The sequence below is a fragment of the Cottoperca gobio genome, chromosome 16, assembly GCF_900634415.1.
Source record: "Cottoperca gobio chromosome 16, fCotGob3.1, whole genome shotgun sequence".
Lineage (NCBI taxonomy): Eukaryota > Metazoa > Chordata > Actinopteri > Perciformes > Bovichtidae > Cottoperca > Cottoperca gobio.
The window spans coordinates 6,713,839-6,736,152 of NC_041370.1; the positions used below are offsets into that span (position 1 = coordinate 6,713,839).

Sequence of the window (22,314 nt, forward strand, 5' to 3'; positions counted from 1 at the left end):
TGCTGATGTGAAAGATTATAAAGCTGTTCAGGCAACCAAAGTGCCTGAACGGTTTACTTGTGATTTCACTCCTGAGTATTTTTCTAAGTGGCTTGATAACTTCCTATCTCCACGGTGGTTTAGATTAAACGTATATTTAAAGATTGAATCAATCGCACAACAAATTCATATCTACAAAACTGGGAACAGCAAATCTGTTTGTAGATCTACATAATTATAATATTAAAAGTGTACAGCAGCAGGAGGTTATTCATTCTACAAATGTATATAATATCAATTTAGTCGCTTTGTTACTATAGTATTTAATTTGCTCTATTTCAAGCCCATTATCTATCTATGCAAATGCTGTTTTGTTCTTTTTTAAGGATAGGATTTAGGATTTAGGATAATAAAGAATAAAAAAGAAAATCTTCTTATGTCTGTGGCCCTTAGTTTTAATTTCAGATAAAAGTTAAATCTTTCAATCTTTAAAGTCTATTGTGCTATTATTATTACTACTCTTATAGCTAATGAGGTTCTACGTCTGTTACACTCTGAATACACTGAGTCTGTATGTGGAAAAAGGCAGTTTCCACAGGTTGTGACCTGGCATATTAATGGCAGACACTAACCACTGTGGCTCTGTTGGACAGGAAGCGCTATCCGTGGTGAGTGAGGATCAGCCCATATTCGAGCCGCCCTACACCGCAGTGCACATGAAGGCCGAGATGACATCGCCCGGCGGGTTCAGCCAGGCCTCCAAGCATAGTCCCGAGCCCACCGAGCCAGAGTGGGTGGGGTCAGCGGCGCAGAATCCTGGGAAAAGAGGCGAACATGTCAATGGCACCAGGTGAGTCAGGACCGGCCGAGGCCACGGGGGAGCGAAGGTTCCCGGATCATCTGACTGTAGATTTGTCACGGTACATGTCAACATTCAGGGTTTTTCCAGACCCTAAAAAAATATTTTTATTGTTCTCTTACTAAATGCATCCCTGATCCCCTCTTGTTTTCCATTACCTTCCATCAGAGGTGGAAATGTTTGAATTCCAAATATGGTCATTTGTTTTTGTTTTACTATAGAAATACAGAGAGAGAGAAATACTGTTTACGTGACAGCTAAAGTTACTAGTATGTTTTCAGAGTCAGACTTTAATTTAAAAATACATGATGAGTTTATAGAATACCAAAGATTGTTAAAGATTAAACCAGTGATTCCTAAACCCCTTTTTTTGCATTGTGACCCCTCACAAAAGAAGTCTGTGTATACTCGGAGTCCCTTGTCATGTTTCAGATGTCTATGAGAAGTTCAGATGGTCCAATGTTTTACAAAAACTCGAGACCCCTCGAGACATGGCTGTCCTATAGGCAGAATGAGTACTTTTACTTTTAATACTTCTGTATTTTGACTTAAGTAAAGGGATCTGAGTACTTCTTCCACTGCTGCTACATGGAAGTTTTTTTCTGAGGCATCCCACAGGTGGGTTCAACCAGCAGTTACTGGGTGTAAATATTTACAACTTATCTCCACGTACAACAAGTTTGTGTGGTCCAAACCTAGTAATTATGATGGTCTAGTGGTCTAGTGGTCTAGTGGTATGCCTTCCAAACCAAACACTAGAAGGTCGGGAGTTCAATACTGGGCTGCCACCATTGTACCCCTGAGCAAGGTACTTAACCCTGAGTTGCTCCAGGGAGACTGTCCCTGTACTTAGTTTCGCTGTAAGTCGCTCTGGATAAGATGATGGTCTGGATAAATGACCTGTAATGAGCGTCTCATTATATGAAACGATAGCAGTTCTTAGAGCTAGTTCAATGTACTGACACTGAACAAGGTTTACAAGATATTTTAATGATCAATTTAAACTTTTATCCTCTGTCTGTTCCAGCCGTGAGTCCCCTGTGGACTGCAGCGCCGTCACCAAGCGCTCCAGACACATGAGCAACGACGGGGCCCCGATGCAGTACCAGGCCTCGTACCCGGAGCCTCGCGTCAGCCCCCAGACGGCCACCCCACCCAGCAGCGCCACAGAGGAGAAGAGGGTCATCGTGCCGGCAGGTGAGCCGAGTCACCCTCCATCCTCACACAAGACCGACAGTTTCCCAAGAGCTGTCACACACTGAGCTTGTGCAATATCAATAACTGAATCAAAGATGAGCGTGTGTTTAAAGTGTAAAGGTGTCACTCATGACTGAGATATTAACAAGAGACAGAGAGAAATAGATGTATGATCAGCAGGTGTGGACATTTCTTTCAAGATTTTAACTTTCTTAAAGGATTTAACGGGCGATACTAAATCTTCAACAAATCCCATGAAAAGACCAAAAGTTTTGTCTTTATCCAAAGTCTGATATATCTTTTCTCTCTGTGTTATAGAGCGCCATTGTTGTCCAAAAACATTAAAAACACATTTATACTAGTAGTAGCAGCACTACTGCTGTAATTACTCACTAACGTGTATTAATCCGCAGCTGAAAGTAGTCCCCAGAAATGCACTTCTGCTTGAGTAGCTGTTAAAAACTACAGTTCCCATCTGTTTTAGGAAGTTATTAAGCCTTTTAAAAACATGAAACTATATATTCGATTCCCATTTTTAAAGATTTACGTTTTCATTTCTTGACTATATGAAAAGTATAGATGTCAGCCTTATCCCTCCAAACATAGGAGACATAGAATATCCTTCAGCTGAATATGAATTTGACAATAAAACAGGAAGGATGCGTCACTGCTTTACAGACATTCAAGGTAAAAAGTCTCATAGTAACACCATGGCATGAGAGTTTACGTCACAGTCACAAGACTTTAATTTAAAATATAATGTGTGTTTCGACTGAGCAACACGTGGAGTGCAGTTGGCTAATATTTGGTCTTAATCAACTTTTGCTATAACTGCGATCAGTGGATTTCCCTTTTTCTTTGCAGAGGAAAATCACGGACATACAACTGGAGTAAACACAGTGATGTGTCACTGCTATCGGAGTCGTCATAGTCAGAGTTTAGACAACTTGCACTTGGTCCATCTCATCCTCGCTATGAATCATTGGTCCAACCATGTAAAAACTAACCTGCAGACATATTTTTAACATCCTCTCTCTTGCACAGTTCCCATACCGTAATAATGAGATGAGACTCATTTTATAAGCAGTTAAAAGCAGCACGTTTCTGTGAGTCAGACTCTCTGGAGGGATCCCTCCTCAGACGTGCGACAGAGATGTGCCGGGAACGATTTAAAACTCAGCTCTGTAGAATCCGACGAAATGAGTCACCAGCAGCGAGTTATTCTGCTTCATAATTCACGGATGTTGCATCACAGTGGCATGTGTTAACCAAGGACAATCAGGACTTCAGGGTGTGGTGCCTTCTGCCTAATGTTACGGGCAATAAGCTCACCTTTCTAAATCAGAAGAGCGATATACGTATGTTAGTGCTGTAACAAGACATTGAGTTTAATTTCAACCAAAACATTGGTTATTAAAAGCTTACAAATGTCTGATCATTAGGATTAAAAAAAAGTGCCTGAGTTATTGTTCTCATATTATAATCTAATATATGATATGAAATGTATAGCAATGAAATACAATGCAACTAATATGTAATACGATAGCAGATTTGAAGACTTTTAGAGATAAGACTTTTTCAACATGTAAAAGACCAGATAAAATGCTTAAACTCTAAATGATGATATACATGTTTCATCCGACAAAGTGAGACGCCGTTATAAATCAGTATATCCGGAGTCTTTGTCTGATCTCTTTTGTGCTTCTGATGCCAGACCCAGAGGTTTGGACACAGGACCACGTGCGGCAGTGGCTGGACTGGGCCATCAAGGAGTACGTCCTGGAAGAGGTGGACGTCATGCTCTTCCAGGCGCTGGACGGCAAGGCCCTTTGCAAGATGACCAAGGAAGACATGATGCGTCTCACGTCAGCTTACAACGCAGACATCCTGCTCTCGCACCTCAGTTACCTCCGGCAGAGTAAGCCTGAGATATTTCTCTCTCTGTCTCTCTGTCTCTCTGTCTCTCTGTCTCTCTCTCTCTCTCTCTCTCTCCTCTCTCCTCTCTCTCTCTCTCTCTCTCTCTCTCTCTGTCTCTCTGTCTCTCTGTCTCTCTGTCTCTCTGTCTCTCTGTCTCTCTCTCTCTCTCTCTCCCTCTCTCCCTCTCTCCAGCTGATAACATTGTCCGGTTCTCCTCGCCTGACTGAACAATGTAAAAATGTTTTCACTGTTCTGTGGCCACAAATAATTGACCTGCATGTAAACAGGGTCAGAAATCAAATCTAACAAAGATATGTAGCACTGAACTGATTCAACCACTCAATGGAGATCGATTTAATTAGTTAATTGACAAACTAAAAAAATGACAAACGTTTGTTGTAATTGTTATTTTCATAATTTAATTTAATTTAATTTACTCAGGAAAATAAAGTACTTTCCCTGGAAATATTTCTGCATGTGAATTTGAATTCATGACACACAAATTTCACCCGGGTACTCAGGACAAAGTAATAGAAACACACAGGGAGCCTTTTAATAACGCTTTCTGTTGAGGCTGGAAGGACGTGATGTCATTTGAGGATGAAGTTTGTCGAGTTGTTAACTGAGTTGTCCTCTCTTCAGTAAGTGTTGTGACCTCTGTTCCTCTTTGCTAACTTGAGGTTTCCTGTACACTGTGTCGTCATGATTTCTGATACTTGCATAATTTTGCAGTGTTATTGCTTCTGCAAATCAGTGTTACAAATGCAGCGAAAGAAGACATCATGTTGTAGTCCGGTTTAAAAGTAGCATTACGATACACAAGGGGTGGACAGAATGACAGCAACATCTTACAATATAATGCGATCCAGTCCTACAGCAACACAACGAACTAAGTCCTCAACAGAGTCCGTCTTTCATGTCTCTACTTCTTTTCAAAATACTATTCATGGACGATTCCATGATTGATTTCCGTTGTATCCATCCTAAAAGAATAATCTTATTTTCTTTTTTGCTTCAGGTAGCCCTACATTCTCGTACTCCACAACTCCCACCAACACCACACCGCCACAGCAACCCAGACTACAAGTGAAAGCAGGTGAGAGCGTCGACTTTCTATATAAATATATGATATAATATCGAGATGGGGTCTGATTGCTTATTTAAACACGCAGCAGTTATGGAAGAAGTCACTTTTGGTCCATTATGACTTAAAGACTTTACTCAGCATTTACTCATTGCCACCATTTTACTTCAGTCATACTGTCGAGAGTGTTTCTGGGTGAATTCAGAATTCAGAGTCGCATTCTCAAAGCCATCACAAAAAAAGACAAAACTACTTGAATGATTTAGGGATTTAAAAATAATGTGTTGAGTTTCAGAACCCTGTTACATAGTTTCATGAGTCAAAAGGGTTACTTGGCTCAACACTGGCCTCAGTTGACAAAACTTTGATGAGTTCAAAACTCAACAGCCAGTTTCAGAAAGGAAACAGCTGCACAGGCACAGGAAATGGGGGGTATGGGTCCTGCTCCTGGGACACAATTTACAATCTTATGGCAACAGGGGTGGCCCGAACAAAAGAAACTTTTTGGGTCATCTTCGGACCTCCAAACTCTTATCGTCTTGGTCTCCATTTACTGACTTCCTTCCTACTATAGTCGTCCCACTGTCCACTTCAAAGCCATTTTATGCCACGTGCCAGTCAAAGTCTAGTCTCATCCTTGTTATTTGTTTGTGTGTGTGTGTGTGTGTGTGTGTGTGTGTGTGTGTGTGTGTGTGTGTGTGTGTGTGTGTGTGCAGAGAGCGGTTTTGATGAGATCAGCTGCAGGAACAGCTGGCCGGCAAACACCATGAGTGCAGTGCCAAAAGGTATGACAACCAAAAACAAGATGATATGAAACTAACGATCATGACACATTTTTCATGCACGAACACCTACTGGTTTTACATACAAATTATACATTCAAAACTAGACCACAACTGAGGTTCAAACTGCATTACATCAATAATTTTATTTTTGATTTGTAGGCCCCTCGATGGAGCACCAACACAGCTCAAGAGTTACAGAGCCTGCTCCAAGAATTGCGCAAGGTGAAGTCCACAAATGTTTGTATATTCACATGGACCATAAAGCAGGGCAACCACTACACAGTCGCACAGTACTGGAAAGGATCGCTTAAAGCTCACGAGCTTTATATGAAATTCCACTCAAGATCCTAATGTCTCCAAAGAAGATACACGAGGAGATATTTAAACAAAGCTGCTCTGCTAGTGCTAGTCTGTACTTAGCATGCTACTATGCTCACAAAGACAACAGCTCTGATTGGTCTACTGGGAGAAATACACACGTCCTTTATTCAGATACTGTCTTTAAACGAGCCGTCAGGACTTCCATAAGGTTGTGGTGTCACAACTATACCGTATATAAGGTTGAAAGTGTCGCTAAAGTCGTTCCCCGGCTGCAATGACAGATACAGAAGACCTGGAAACACCGACCAATCAGAGCAGACAGGGAGGGGGGCTTAAAGAGACAGGTGCTAAATGTTTCAGACAGACACACAGGTGTATTCAGACAGACGGCATGAGAAGAATTATGTGCTTTTTGAACATTAAAGCATTTTAACATGTTCTAGTAGAAACCCAAAAATACAAGTATTAATCTGAAAATGTGCATAATATGTCCTCTTTGGATATGTAGGCTGTGATCTGACTAGTTCACTCCATCAAAAAGAGCTCTTGCTCCATGTGCTGAAACAACAAATACATTAAATTATGATGCATGTGATGTCAAACATTACGGCTCAAAGGATTAATAAAGTAATACATGCAAGGAGATGTAAAAATAATGCCTTTTTTTCATTACAGACCCGTATCAGACATTAGGGCCCATTAGCAGTCGACTAGCCAACCCAGGTAAGAATCTAAACCACCACAAGATAAACCAACAAGGATGACACAAATGAGGCCTTTACACTGTCTGCTTTGGCAACATGAGAGAAAAGCAAGCAAGGGCTGGCACACACGCGCTTACTTTCCAAAATGGAGTAAACATCAAGCAACACCTGTTGTGTCAGCAGAATTGCATCACGCTTACACTAAGACGAAATTTGGCTTCCCTCTCACCAAAATGACTGTTTGCCCTGCTGTTTCCTCACAGAAGGCCAAGCCCTGAGCTCATCCAAGAACCGAACAGGCAAACAAAGTCCGTACAAGCTCCCTGACCCCAGCGCTCACAGGCCTGTGGGTAGGTTTCTGCCCCGATGTCTGTCCCTTCCTCTAAGCCACACAGTGAAAAGGTCACATTTGGTTGAAAAAAAACATAAGCGGACTGAGATGATAGAAACGTGTCATGATACTACTAGGAAAGAAACCCGTCCACACCAAAACTCTTAAGGTCCTGAAATAACTGGAAGCATCAATTGGAGTTTTTGTTTTGTTCGTTTTCCTTTTATTCAAAACTCGAATGCTAATTTTAAAGGCTACCTGGTGCTCATGGTTTTTTATCTGCACACAAATGATTACAGCCTCCAAAATGTTTCAATATTACAAGTAGAAGAATAAAGACGCTTCGAAAACAAAGACTTAACACAACTACTACTCTTTCTTTGTGTTGTGTGACCAACCAGTGATGTCAGTACCTGATTCCTTAAAACTCTTAATTTCTCCTCTTAGGTTCAGGGCAGATCCAGCTCTGGCAGTTCCTGCTGGAGCTGCTGTCCGACAGCAACAACTCCGGCATCATCACCTGGGAGGGCACAAACGGCGAGTTTAAGATGACCGACCCGGACGAGGTGGCCAAGCGCTGGGGAGAGCGCAAGAGCAAGCCCAACATGAACTATGACAAGCTGAGCCGCGCTCTGCGCTACTACTACGACAAGAACATCATGACTAAGGTGCACGGCAAGCGCTACGCCTACAAGTTTGACTTCCAAGGCATCTCTCAAGCACACCAGAATCACTCAGCGGAAGGGGGCATTGTCAAGTACCAGACTGAGATGTCTTACGTCCAGCCCTACCACAGCCACCAGCCCAAAATGAACTTCATGGGTGGCCATCCTGCACCAATGCCCGTCTCTCCCGGCAACTTTTTCAGCCCTCAGTCGACATACTGGAACTCAACCAACAGCCCCATCTATCCTGGGTCAGCCATGACCAGACACCCCGCGACCCACTCCCACCTGAGCTCGTACTACTGACGACGATGCATTTCACTCCTGAACGAGATGAAAAACACATTCACTCCATCCGGGATGCACCTGAGCTGAACCCTGTCTGAAATGAAGGTGATATGACGCTACGGTCTGTTTTTATAAAGGGCATTATGATGTTGTCTTGGTCACATTCCTTCTTAAAAATGGACACAACGTTGAGGGTTAATTAACTGAGGAATGGAAAGGATTTATATTGTACCCTTTCCAAAGATTTTTATGAATATACTGATGACACACTGTATTAACGGTTATTCAGATGTTATGAAACCAAGTTTATTTTGTTTGTAAGTATCTTGTTTTATTTGTAAAGTCCTAGCATTTACTTTGTGTGGCATAACTGTTCTTTTAACTTCATTAGGTAGAAGCTGCAGTTATCACATTCAATGATCTGACATTTGTAAAAGAGAAATTGTACAGAATGGTGGTTAAGTAGCAATATAACATTTACTCACGATGTAAAGCTAATAAATGATGCTTGTATCTAAAAAATTGCCTCCTGAGTGTTTTATTATTTACATGTTCTGTACAGAAATGGTTGCATCTTTGACACACAAGCTTGCACTTCGTTAAAAAGGAATAGTAAACAGGCTTTTTCCCCTTTTGTGCCAAATATTAGAGAAGACTGATACAACTCCGTTCAATATTAAGCCACAGCCAGTTAAGAAAACAGCTGGCCTGATTCTGTCTGAAGTAACTTCATAAACTCACGATGCCAAGCTAAACAGCTGCAGCTTAATATTAAACCCAAAATATCTAAATATATAATATAGGCCGAATGTTGCAAGTGACAAATAAAACAATCCAGTTTTAGAGTTAGTAACAACTGTCTCACGCGTCTAATAAGAATAATAATAAGAATATTATATAAACAACATTTGCACCAAAAAAAAAAAAAACACATTTAAATGAACCTCTAGATTATTGTTTTGGGCTCGTTAGGAGTCATGCAATGAACCACCCGGACTGAACTTATCACTGTATAAACATCAGCTTTATTTGACAAAAACAAAGATCTCTTCAAAAATTGTGCGACGTTTTGAGACTGCAGCTTCCTCAGCCTCCTCAGCCTCCTCAGCCTCCTCAGCCTCCTCAGCCTCCTCAGCCTCCTCAGCCTCCTCAGCCTCCTCAGCCTCCTCAGCCTCCTCAGCCTCCTCAGCCTCCGTTGTAGTTTTTGTGGTGGAGACCTGATTCTTCTGGGCTGTAGTGGGTTTCACTTCTATTCTCCACGGCATGCTGCTAATTATTTTTGTGACTGGAAAATGTTGAAATTTTTGATGTAAGCATAAAATATAATTTGTTCAAAAGATACTGCAGAAATGACCATTTAAAAATTATATTCCAATTCACAGGGGACAGACATACAGCATAATTACAAACAAAGAGGAGAACCACATAATGAGGCCAGTTCGCCTTTGAAAATAAATAATTGATAAGGCTGGTGCTTTTCTATATGCATCCTCAAAAAATCCCATGAAAAGACCAAAACCAACAATGTGTTACTCAAACATTGCTCCAGCAGGAGGACATTTATTGGGGAATTATATAATTTAAAATGACACCTTTTTGTGCACAACAATGGAGCTCTACGGCACAGAGAAATAAGAAATCAGGCTCTGGCTACAAATCTAATACTCGTTTGTAGGATCAAGGTATTTCATGTTAACAATCATTTATCCAGCTTCATCCTTGGGTTAGGGTTAACGTCATAGGAATGAGTTTTATTATGGAAAATGAGGGAAGCAATGACTCACCTGAGGCTGCAGCAGAGTTACAGTTGGAGTCGCAGCAGGTGCACACAGAGTCTGGTCCATACAGCTCAGACCATCTGAGAAAACAGTGATGAAGAGTAGATCCCTTTTGTGTCAAGAATTGATATCTCATTCAATTACATATATAAAAATATATATGCACAATATATATATATTTAAACATTAAAATCTTCAAAACAACTTGACCCATGTTACATATTTAGTTTGGGTTGTGTACTTACATTATCCCAAATGTGAACAAACGTTAGCGGCAGCTAACAGTATTAGGGAAACACTGATTTATAACATTAAATTGCTTTTAGTCAGTATTTTTACTGGTTTTAAATGGACAGGTCAGTTTGTTTTGGAGGAGGAGACCTCTGCAGATAATTCAGATTCTAAATTAATCCCAATGGATGAAGCCGACGGCCACAAAACTCATTCTTGTTTCAATTTCATATTGTGCATTTAAGCAAAACAACTAACCTTCCTTCCTGTGTGTCGTAGTTGCAGGACTTCGCTCTAGGTGTGGGGACAGAACTGCTTACAGACATGGAGCAGTGCATGTAGAGCTGCTACAGGAGATCAGATCACAAGATTTCCCGTCAGTTAAATGTTTTACAGTCTTCTTGGTAGGTAATAACTTAAAGCATTCTTGCTCACCTGGCCTGTCATTCCTGTGAACAAGAAGGCATCCACAGAGAATCTCACAGCATTGTTTTTGTAGGAGATGAATCTGGAGTGACTTTCCTTGCTTTCAACCATACAGCTTCATCAGAGGGAGAGAAGACCCGACCATTACACATGCCATTGTTCTTTATACACATCTGTTTAACGTGATAATGCACCTCGAGTCTTCGGTTAGTGTGTGACAGTGAGGTGTTTATTACCCAAAGTTTTTCACGACTGGAAACTGAGGCGTGGCGGTGTGGGACTTCTCAGGGGTTACATAACACAAGTGAACGTACAGTCTTTGGTCTTGGGACATGGACGGAGCCTCCGCCTCAAAGTACATGGGTTTACCGAGCACGTACTGATCTGAAGGAGAAAGACTTTCCCACTGAGCTGAAAGGAAGCAGTCAAGATACAAGAACAGCGTCAAGATTCTTGCTCATTTATGCGGTCAAAAGAAATCCAGGTTTTCATTTAAACACAAGGGCTGAGACACATGAGAGCCAACATTTGTATTTAAGAAAAACTAAATGTGTGGGTGCGACCATTAAATGGCTCAAGCCACCAATTCATTTTCTAAAAGTTATAAACACACCGTTTCTTAATTTCTCAAACTCTCAACATAGTAATCAGTGGATAATAAGATACCATTTTTTGCAGGTTTACCATTTCGTGGAGTCAGCATGAATTTTAGTCTGTTCGTCAGTGGTGTGAAGATTTTGTGCAGCTGCATCTTTGGTGTGTAGCCAATTTTGTAGGCGTATTGGTACCTAGTTTAGATTAATAAAACGTGTTAATATGATTTACATGTTACAACATTGAAAGAACTTGGGTGCAGAATTCTTTCTGGTCCAGATCCAGTCTCACCTGTTATAATAACATGCAACAGGCAGGGTGAAGGGAACAGTCCGCCTGATTGGTCCGTGGCGCCTTGGTGGATCATATTGTAGTTTGTTTGAATAGGTCACCTGGTTATTAATTATCTGCAGAGAAACAACAGCTAAATTATTAATCTTCCTTTAACAAGACTAAGAGTTTACAACCATGCTAGCAGCTCTGTGGGTACAGCATTGCTTTGAGCTAAATGCTAACATCAGCATGCCATCATAATGGCTAAGATTCTGACATGCAGATGTTTAGCAGATGTTCATCTTAGTGTGGCATGTTTGCATGCTAACATTGGCTAATTAGAAAAGTACAGCTGAGGCTTTAAGGGAATGCGATTAGTTTAGTTAGTATTGGACGAAGTGAAAAAAAATTCATTTTTCAGGGTTTATCAAAATGTTATTACAATTCATCCTCAGGGGGAAATAATTGTATGCTACTTACCAAAACGCGTGACAATTTGTCAATGAAAAAATGTCAATAGTTGTCCAGACTTGGGCTGCTATTAACAATTTTTTTTCTGAATCACTTACTCTTTCATAAATATCATTTGATGGATCAACTAGTCTCTAAAATATTAGAAAAAAGTGAAAAATGGCCATTAAATATCTTAGAGCCTAAGTGATTTCAGCAAGTGTCTTGTTTTGCATGACCAACACCAATACTCAATTGAAATGTAGGACCAAGAAGAGCAGTAAATTCTCACATTTAGACTAGAACCATTATGTTTTTGGCATATTTGAAAGACTCAAATCGATCAGTTGATTGTCAAAATAGTTGCCTATTACAGCCAATAGATTAAACAACTAATCATTGCAGGTGGCGCTAAAGGAAAAGTCAGGGACTCACCAAATTCACGAAGACTCATCCTCTGGGAACTTTGAATGTCTGTACCAAATTTGGTGCCAATCCATTAAATAAATGTTATGCAAGTATGGGCCAAAGTGGTGGATTTAACAGACCGAGATTGTCATTTTTTAATGATTAGTATGTATTGTTATAGCTCACCGTGCGTTTGGTTCCACACATGCCAAGGTCATATTCAAAATAAAGGAAATTATTCGTGGCATTACTGGTTTGACATGTTCCCAGTTTGAGCAGAGAGTCCAGTTCACCGGTGCCCAAAAGGCTCCTCTGCACCTGCACGAGCATCTTGTTGCGCTTGCACAAAGTCCTCACGGAAACACCCGAAACTCTGGGCGGTGGGGTTTCAGCCCGAACCGGGAGCAGAATCTCCCGGACGGGCTCGGGTAAAGGCTCCAGTCCGGTGCCCCTGGATGGGTAAAACAGCTCCTTCTTCACCAGCGGCAGATTGGAGTTCAAAAACACGGGGAGATGGAGGTACCACGACGGCAGAGTCGGCGTTTCGCTCACCTGGGTCGGTTGATTCAAAACCGTCGGTGGTGTTCCTCCATCAGTGGAGGACAACAACGGCAGCATGAACAACAGTGACAGGTAAACCATGCTCGGAAGTTTTGTTTTAGGGTTTAGACCTACAAATCAACGTACGTATATTATCACTGAAGAGGGTTGATTTTGTTTAATTGTACGGACCCCGTTTAACTCATTTCATGTCAAGTAAAGCACAAGTGGAACTAATACCGTCCATGATTGCTCCTTTCCATTTAAGGGAGCCAATTTCCGGTGAGCTCACTGGGACAGTTAAAGAAACATAGCTGTAATTAATGTTATTAGTCACACCTGTGGGTATGATAAGTCAAAATGCCTACTTTGAAAAAGGCTAAAACAAAAATAAATAATAATAATAACTTATTCAACTTATTCCTTTTAAAATATACCAATAATGTTTTTTGGGATTATTTAAAGAGTTGTACTTTTTGAGGTACAAAGAATATTTCGTATACAATTCTGTCAACACGTAAATAAAATGGCTAATAAACAGCATGGCAGTGTTCCAACATTTTCAGGCAAGTATGCAACATAATAGACTCTATTTTCACAAACAAATCTAACAATATATTTTTGAGTTTTGCTCAAATTTGGCCCAGATCACATGTGTCTGAGGACATAATACTTCGTCTTTTATTCTGTATGCCAGTAAGCACAAGCATTTTTTTTAGGTGGCGTACATGTAATAAGTGTGATAAGTGGATAGAGGTAGTTTATTTTATCACAGTTTGTATAAAAAAAATACTCAATCATGGGAACAATAAGCTCAACATGTTAAACTCATCCCCGCCCTCCCCTCCAGAAACAGCTCTGCAACCAGAAAGGCACATCTTTAGTTCACAGTAAACACAGTTATCTCACAGGCATGGTAAAACAAACTTACATTACATTACTTTAGTGCACAGGTACTTAAAGGAAGTACAGTAAAATGCAAGTCCATTAGAGCAATGGTTCTCAACCAGCCTCCTCCTACATTAGCAAAGTACACAGTTAAGACAGTTAAAAGTTGCTAAACTATAACAGGAACACTGATCTCTGATGCAATATTCACAGAACATAATCTGCTCACAATCGCTCGTTTTACATCCATAAAATCTGTCACTTAACATTAGTCAGAGTTCGTCAGTTTACTCAATGATAAAAGTTGTCCCTCTCTATAACATATTTATATATTCACCAAACTGAGTATGAAATAAGAAGTGTGAGTAATGTGCCAGTCCAGTAGGCGGTAGCAGGTGTCGCAGCTCCGTTGCACAGGTGTGTATTGCAGCAGTCATTGGTGAAGGTGAAGTTGAGTCCCATGGTGTGTTTCTCCCCCGTGACTCCACACAGGGAGGGCACGATGCAGCTCTTCTCATACAACACGACACGGAAGTCTCCTGAAAATCATGAGTTGATTATAAAACATCAGTTTGGGAAAGACTTAGACGCACATACTCAAAACAAACCCCACTGACTCCCTCTGTGCTGCCTTTCTTAGTTATGTTTGCCTTCACCTTTCTCGCCCACAGCTCTGCTGGACAGGCAGACCTGCCCGGGTGGACACTTGAGAGGGAATCTGATGCAGTCCAGAGGTGAGATGGCGGGGAACACACAGGTGTAACAGAACAAGGGAACTGGAGGGACAAACATGTTGGTTAAAACCACAAAAGAAATGTTTAGTTTTTCAGAGGGGCTGCAGTGACATCATGATTATGATCAAAACAAACTGCACAACACATTTCTCTGGATTTCAATCCTCAAGCGTTAACATTTTGTAATCGAGATCAAAAAGTATATCATTAGCATTAGTGGTAATTGCTATTGCAATTGGATAATTGTCTAATCAATTAATAAGCTGAAATGTATTTAACAAAAAATGTAATTGTTGATTTCAATAGGTATATTAGCTAAAGCTAAAGCTGAGACAATTAGTCGACTAATTGGCATCTATTTTGATAGTTAATTGTTTGTACATTTTCAAACCAAAATGCCAAACATTTGCTGGTCCCAGCTTATCAAGACGAGCTGGTTTCCTTGTATTATATTACCGTAAATTGAATATCTTTGGGTCTTTAACAAGACGTTTAAAGATGTCACCCTGAGCTCTAGGAAACTGAGGCACTATTTTCCAACATTTTATAGATCACACGGTTAATCAGTTGATTGAGAAAACAATGTGATTAATCACTGCTGCAAAACTATTTTGGTTGACAGTATCATGTTTTGTAAATGCATACACACAAACACACACTTGTGCTTTAGTTCACTTACCCACAGCTGGAAGTAAGCAGAGGAGAAGCAGAGAGCAAACCAGCTTCGACATGACCGACTGTTTCAGTCTCACAAGAGAGAAAATATGCTTGCAGCTCGATTCTTCAGCTCTTCACGTCGTCTCTTTGTTATTATTTTCTAGAACAAACCAGTTGTCTTCATCTTGAACACAAGAAACCTGTTGAAGCCTACGTCTTTATGACCTAAAGTCAGCTTTATCCGTGCTCTCTCAGCTTCAGAGACCTGAGGGTAACTCTCCTCTGGTTTCTCTTAGTATTCTGTTTGTTAACTCCAAAGAATCTCCACAGCCCAATGCTTATGATTCAATTAGGCTGTTAGCTTCCCGGTGACGGCCATGGATTTACAGCGCTGCCCGGGCTCACTCCTGTAGAGAATAGCCCCATTCGAGTTTAAGAGATTCAATAAGGCTTTGTGAGGAAACTACTCTAGTTTAGATTGAACACTATACTAAAATATCCACTTATGTCATGTTTATTTGCACAGAATGACAAGACATGTGGTGTGTACCAACGTAAAACACGGCTGCTTTATTGAATTTCTTAATGAAAGACGTTGAGTTTGGTGGGAGGCTGTCAAGTGACCTGCAGTCCCATGACTAGAAATCTGAGCACATGGTAGGAATGGTTTTTAAAGTCTTTATAGCTGTTTTAGTTCACAATGAGGCAGTTTGTCAGATTATATCTTAAAATAAAATACATTGTTCGATACAATTATCAGATTAGACACGACTGTCTTTTTGGTCATATTTTTATTCCAGGAAAGATAACTACATTAAATGGTAACAGCAAATAAAGTCTTGGCATTTCTTTTAACACTGAAATGACAGTTGGCTGGGGTCTGCTGCATCAGGGACGTTAAGATAACATCACGTCACATAAATACAGCCCATTACAGGGTTCAACGTTATTTCACATTATTTTATTAATTCATATTTATCAAATAACAATAAGTTTATTCTACATCCTCTAACACTACCCAACTAAACTCCTGTTTCCTAAAAATGTGTTTAATTATTTGTTACCACTTAAGAAGCCCGATCGGGCAAGTGGGTTGCTGGATTTACTAACCTGACGTGGCATCTTACTTCCCCCGGGCAAGCGAGCAATACTTGCACATTGTTATGTAACTTGTAACACTTTGTTTGAACTTTAATACATTTCCAGTGTTTAAAACATACACAAAAGAGAAAATGTCCAACTCCATGTGTGCAGCTCAGTGTAGGATCATGCTCATGTTCTTCCACACCATACTGAACCATTGTGGACATGGACCTTGTGCGTGGGGGTAACAGAAACAGGAAAGCACACTATTCTAAATATGCTGTAGTATAGACCAAAAGTACACGAGTATGTGAACAGGGGTGTCCTTATACTTTTGTGTATCACATTTTATTAGTCTAATACAGTACATTTTTCACGAAGGCTGGTCCCTATTTCTCACAACACACTTAAAGCCATCACCTCTCTCTGCTGTTTGCTGCCCAACTGAATACAAGACAAGGGGAGTTGGCTTCTGCACGCCCCCTGCTGGAGGGCAGAAGGCATGGCTCGCTTGTCGACCTGCTGACGCCTCATGCGGATGACGGCTGAGTCCACCTGAGCGGCTACTCTCTTGCCGTGCTGGTCGTCCAGCAGCTGCAGACAGGCGCGCTGCAGCCTCGCCAGCTCACCCTCAGAGGACATTAGACATCGCTGCAGCACTGCACTGCCCTGAGAAACACACAGGAAACACATTTAGCCTGGTTTGGTTTGTTTCGGACACTCAGCAGGCGACAAAAGGGGAGGTTAGTGTCAAACCACTGCATGTTTTTATTAATATAAGGTGTAAACATGAAGATATCCTGCTAGGTTTTGTTTTCTTAGCTACTACCATCTCATATATTGAAGACAACTAAGTTTAAAGACAGTGGAAGGATTAACCTTGTTTTGTTGCTATTATTCCTTATATTCAGGTCAGTGAAGCAGAATCAAGAGACAAGTCCCAGTTTTGGTTTGTTTAGATTAGTTATGCAGATTGTTGTCTGCAGAAGTGCGAGTGCAAGCTAACACACTTTCTACAAAGGAACACTTTAGATTGTATGAGGTGAAAATTAAATACTTTACAAATGCCTAATAAATAACTAATTCAAACTTCAAACATCAGTAATAAATCGTTTGTACCACAGTTTGTAGGTTGCAAAAAAACTGGAGCTGAACTAATCAATATTTTTTATATTATCACTGGGTCAAATAGCTATGTGTAATGTGAAAGGTGTTGCTCGTAGTGACAAACCAGCAGAGAATTATCACCTAATCCTGCAGGTGTATTTTAGCGTCTTTTAGCTTTAGATCTATTAATATGCAGATTATGTTCTTGATTAATCTTTTGGTCTATATACAGAAAAACTGGAAACAATTTAAGATTAAATAATTGTAACAATAGTCGCAGATTCTTTTGATCGACTAATTGATCAGTCGACTAATCATTCCAGCTCTACTTTTGAAGAAGAAGGTGGAAGCCAACTTTCTCTCACCATCATCTGTGAGTGTGTATGAACGTATATGGATAGATATAGTGGTAAACACCTGTATGAGATGAGCAGCCTCAGGTAACTGTGTCCCTGGGTGTCTGTGATAAACCTGCACCAGAGGCCTGTTGAGTTTCTCTCTGGACAGTACGTCACCGCTGTACTCTGGACCCTGTAAACAGAACAACACGGGGAAAACATCACCTCGTGCACATCGACTCTGAAACTCCAATTAACACACTGCCCCTGTTCCACACACACACACACACACTAACTAACCTGCACTCTGTCGTGGCTGTGACGAATACAGTTAATTTCCCTCTGCTTGCGAAACACAGCCTGTCTGGTGGCTGCAGACATCAAAGTGAGGTTTTGCTGCAAAAGACAGAATGAAATGGAAAATGTGTTTTATTATTCCGATATCAAAATGACGCCAGAGTACTTTTGTATTGCAAAGATGTTATTCCTTGTATTCTATTGTACGTGTGTCTACCTGCAGACTGATTGTCTCTGCAATTTTCTTCACCAAACCATCATTGACGGTGCGGTGAACAGCTTTCTGCCTGGCGATGGCGCTGGTGAGCATCTGTCTGACGTGTTCCCTCAGTAGCTGTGACTGGTCGACTGTCAAAGTGGAGAACTCTAAAACCTGTTTACACTCTAAAAGAAGAAAAATCAAGAAAACAAAAGCTATGGTGGAGCTATTTACATACTGATGACAGTATGCATTAGTATTAACTCTATGTTCGTTTGAGAGATACGATGATAATAATGTATATTTGTACATATACATGAGTTACTCATAAGACATAATAATGGACAGCTACTAATGCACTAGCAGTTTTAAGTCACTTGTTTTATGATCAAACTAAACTATTGACATTTCCATCAGCTTCCGCTGTACTTGTTTAGTGCCGATTTAAAAATGTAAGCACGCTAAGACACTAAACTAAGACTGTAAACATGGTAAACATTAAAACTACTAAACACCATCATGTTAGAATTGTCATAATGAGCAGGTAGCCATGCTAGCGTTAGCATTTAGCTCAAATCACCACTGTGCCAAAGAGCTGCTGGCATGGCTGTAGACTCTTGTTAATACGCGTCTACATGGCCACAATATTTCCTGTACATACTGTAGATACAGACGGGGCACATTAACAAACATATGAACACTGCAGTAAACTTATTTCTTCAGTCCCATATCCACTATTTCACATAGCACCTCCTTCAATTTCACCAGTCCCAGTATTTGTATTACTTTTTGTAATTAAAAATGTTCCGTTTGTGTTTTATTTGTCTCTTGAAAAAGTAATGTCAAACTGCAATTTTCCCCGACAAAGATCCTATTGAGATTTATTTAAATACATTTGTGGTTTGCAGTCTTTTCCATTATACTGTTTTCCGATAGCCCAACATCTATGGGATGTGTGTCAAATGACACTCCTTCTTTTGTGTGATTTGTCTTTTGTCCTTGAGAGCTGCTTTTCCTGCTGCAACAGCATGTTTTCCTGCAGGCATTGATACAATTTCACTTCCTGTCCTGTGTGTACCTGGTGTAAAGGGGCTGACGGGGTCTGTTTTGTTGTATGCCTGAGCAGCGATGCCGTGTCCTCCAGCAGAGCCGCTGTGAGGCAGCAGCTCCAGGACACGAGCCCTCTCACTGGCACAGTCCAGCAGCTGTCTGCTGCTCTGCCCCAGGGCCTGGAAGACACAGAGGGGGACTTAAAAAGGACACATTATGCCTGCAGCGAATGATTACGTCTACCACAATGTCTTAACCAATGTTCTATGTAGTTTGTTGGAAAGTGTTCTCATAAAGAATCCTGTTTTGTAAGACTTCATAACATTATCACCAAGTCTTACCAAGTATACATTATTAAAAGTAATGCTACGTGATTTGACTTTGTATTTGCATAATTTGATCTCTGTTCAAAACGATTGGTGCTTGAAGGCTTTGGCAGTGTTGTTTTTCTTCCGTCACACATGCCAGTAAATCACATGGAAGGGCAAGTAGAGAAGGGAGAGAAAGACAGAGTGGGGGGGGGTTACGTTATATATCTTTACCTGTAGCTGGGTCAGAGTGTCTCTCAGCGCTCCCTCCAGATCCTGTTTCAACTGGGCCAGCTCTCTTCTCTCACACGACAACAAGTAATCAGCACCATCTCTCTCCTGCAACAGAGCAGACCTGTCAGACGACACATCTCCTCGACAAATGAAGTTCACAATAGAGAACTTAATAAATTAGTCTGTTGTATCACTTACAGCGGTAGTTCTCAACCTAGGGGTCGCCAAAGCTTTTACAGGGGGGGGGGGGGGGTTGCGAGGCCTTCTGGATTTTAAAGGGTGTAAGACTTTTTATTTATAAGGTTGTCATATCTCTGGATTTCATTCATTTTTGTGAATACTCAATGAAATTGTTTGTTTTAAAGTTTGGATTATTATTTAAAATATAACTTATCTCACAGGATGAGGGCACAGTGAAGACCTGAACATTGGCTGCTATATTCACAGAGCCTTCCCGCTCTGCTAAACAGCCAAAGAGCCAAATCGCTTGTTTTACACAAAATTGCTGCAGTTTTGGAGTATACTATGTGGGTTAACTGTACAGTTTATCAGTTGTTCTGCACCGTGAGTTTTATGCATTGATTATAATATAAACTATGTCACTTAACGTTAGGTAGGGGTCGTCAGTTTACTCAAAGAGAGAGGAGGGGGTCCCTTAAGGAAAAAAGGTTGGGCTAATTATTTATTAGTATTATTTTACCAAAATTGTATTGCAGTTTGAGAACCATTACGTGCACGTTTCTGCAGGTGAAATCCCTTAAACATTTCCTGTGCAGAAAATAAACAAAGAAAATTGGCCTAATTATCCGTTTTTCCTTAGCATAAAAAGTCCTAATCTAGAAGTGGTTGAGACCAAAGTCCAAATATCTAAGACAAAGTGCAAATGTCAGACAATTTGAGCCTCGACTCCAGTACAACACCACTGCTGATCCCAGTGGAGAATCTGTTTTTGGTGTTTCCTCTCAACAGGAAGGTCCGAACGACTCAAAACAGCAGCCCTGAAGCGATAAAGGATTCAGTGTTTTCCTCGTGGATCATCTGGGTGTATGACTGTATTTATCACACTATGGCCCAAAGAACAAAGCTCAGTATAGGGAAGAGACGAGAGTGAACTTACAGTCTCAGCGGCGGAGGGCCTCCTGGTCCTCCCCTCCGAGCTCCTACTGTTGACAGTCAGATCAGTCCTGATGCTGCGCAGCATCCTCTCCAGGTGACCCCTCTCCCTCTCCAGCTTGATGCCCTCCTGGGTCACCCTGCCAGCCTGCCTGCGTAGCTGGCCCTCCACTTCACGCACCCTCCGCATGTACTCACTGGCCATTGCAACGCTGGCCCCGGCACACTGCTCACGCAAGCTGGTAGGCGGGAATGGGGCCAAAGGCGCCCTCTGGGAACCACTGGGGAACTGCAGAAGAAAGGTAGATTACAATTTCTAAATGTGAGTGATGGAAAGTTACCAATAACAATTTCTCAAATACTGTGCTTAAGTACAATTTTGATGTACTAGTACTTTAATGTAGTATTTCCATTTTATACTTCTACGTCACTACTTCTCAGAGGGAAATACTTTTTTTTCTCCTCTACATTTTATTTAACATCTTTAATTAATAGTTACTTTACAGATTGAGGTTTATTTACAAAACACATGACCAGCCTCTAAAATATGATTAGTTATATATGTTATAATGCATAGTAACAATCCAATAAAGTAATATACATGTAATGTTAACACCCTGAATGGAGCCAGTCTGTATAATGATACCAATACTTTTAATAGCCTACGTTTATTTAGCTTATAATACTTCTGTAGCCTGCTTTTAGGCTACTTAAGTAAAACAATGTATTGCAGGACTTTTAATTGTAAGAGTAAATTAGTATATATCTATATATACCTACTTTTACTTAATTAAAGGTTATGAACACCACTTAAACACTGTTCCTCAAAACAAAAAGTAATTGTCTTACAGCTACTTTAGCCTATTAAGAAGTGAAAGGTGGTCTGTTGGGTGTTTATGAATTAATTTGTAACTTTATGAGTTTCATCTCCTTTGAAAACATTTCAGCTCATTCCAAGTTCTCAAGAAACTTTATCTTCACTTAAACTGTTCCTGGTGAGTGACAGTTAAGTCAATTGCTCCCTGTGCTAAGAGCAGCAATCACGTTTTTCTGCACGCCTGTCCTCACCATCGCTCCGGTAGTTTGAGGCCTCAACATCTTATTTTTGCAGACGCAGTCACGACTCTCTCCACATTCCTCTCCTGTGATCTTATCTTCGTTTGTTTCCGCTGTGCAGTCTGTGCGCTTTGGGGTGAACCTGGCGGCCGCGCTGCAGCTCTGAGGCCGGCTGCACGTCCCGGACCGCCCGGCCCGAGTCTGCCGCACAAGGCGCTCCGCCCGCCGGATGGACCGGACCGTCCCATCGCGCCAAGACTCCGGTCCGATGGTGACAGAACCGAGAGGCACCGACTGGACCTGCATTCCTTCACAACTACTTTCCTGCTAAAACACAATTATGTTTACCACCAAATGCTACCTCTCTGAATATGATAAACCCCTCTAATGCTGTCCCACACTGAAGCATCCAGGGTAAAA

At 40.9% G+C, this 22,314-nt stretch overlaps 4 protein-coding genes across 6 annotated transcripts in view; 1 reads left to right on the forward strand and 3 right to left on the reverse strand.

The window, feature by feature from the left end:
* Positions 1-8,652, forward strand: part of fli1rs (Fli-1 proto-oncogene, ETS transcription factor-related sequence) — a 14,884-nt gene extending 6,232 nt beyond the window's left edge. For 2 of the 3 annotated variants that reach the window (XM_029450990.1, XM_029450991.1), the window contains exons 2-10: positions 633-829; positions 1,866-2,035; positions 3,750-3,953; positions 4,971-5,048; positions 5,753-5,821; positions 5,981-6,043; positions 6,818-6,865; positions 7,110-7,196; positions 7,625-8,652. In XM_029450990.1, the coding sequence (XP_029306850.1) occupies positions 633-829; positions 1,866-2,035; positions 3,750-3,953; positions 4,971-5,048; positions 5,753-5,821; positions 5,981-6,043; positions 6,818-6,865; positions 7,110-7,196; positions 7,625-8,148 (1,440 nt within the window). In that variant the 3' untranslated portion in view covers positions 8,149-8,652. The remainder of the gene's footprint in view (positions 1-632; positions 830-1,865; positions 2,036-3,749; positions 3,954-4,970; positions 5,049-5,752; positions 5,822-5,980; positions 6,044-6,817; positions 6,866-7,109; positions 7,197-7,624) is intronic. The other variant, XM_029450992.1, reaches the window with a different exon arrangement.
* Positions 8,653-9,135: 483 nt separating this feature from the next.
* zp3d.2 (zona pellucida glycoprotein 3d tandem duplicate 2) lies at positions 9,136-13,109 on the reverse strand. Its single transcript, XM_029450993.1, has 9 exons — positions 12,477-13,109; positions 11,451-11,566; positions 11,250-11,353; positions 10,802-10,976; positions 10,575-10,680; positions 10,398-10,486; positions 9,915-9,988; positions 9,321-9,415; positions 9,136-9,248 (listed from the first exon to the last, which is right to left on the reverse strand). The coding sequence occupies exons 1-9, from the start codon at positions 12,930-12,932 to the stop codon at positions 9,156-9,158; spliced, it is 1,308 nt and encodes a 435-aa protein (XP_029306853.1). The 5' UTR covers positions 12,933-13,109; the 3' UTR covers positions 9,136-9,155.
* A 75-nt stretch (positions 13,110-13,184) lies between these two features.
* Positions 13,185-15,242, reverse strand: LOC115020919 (sperm acrosome membrane-associated protein 4-like). The gene is made up of 3 exons (XM_029450994.1): positions 15,132-15,242; positions 14,375-14,494; positions 13,185-14,257 (listed from the first exon to the last, which is right to left on the reverse strand). The coding sequence occupies exons 1-3, from the start codon at positions 15,181-15,183 to the stop codon at positions 14,052-14,054; spliced, it is 378 nt and encodes a 125-aa protein (XP_029306854.1). The 5' UTR covers positions 15,184-15,242; the 3' UTR covers positions 13,185-14,051.
* Positions 15,243-15,761: 519 nt separating this feature from the next.
* On the reverse strand, positions 15,762-22,314 carry tektl1 (tektin like 1). The gene is made up of 8 exons (XM_029450988.1): positions 21,907-22,314; positions 20,843-21,127; positions 19,726-19,830; positions 19,212-19,362; positions 18,152-18,318; positions 17,938-18,033; positions 17,717-17,830; positions 15,762-16,861 (listed from the first exon to the last, which is right to left on the reverse strand). The coding sequence occupies exons 1-8, from the start codon at positions 22,198-22,200 to the stop codon at positions 16,589-16,591; spliced, it is 1,485 nt and encodes a 494-aa protein (XP_029306848.1). The 5' UTR covers positions 22,201-22,314; the 3' UTR covers positions 15,762-16,588.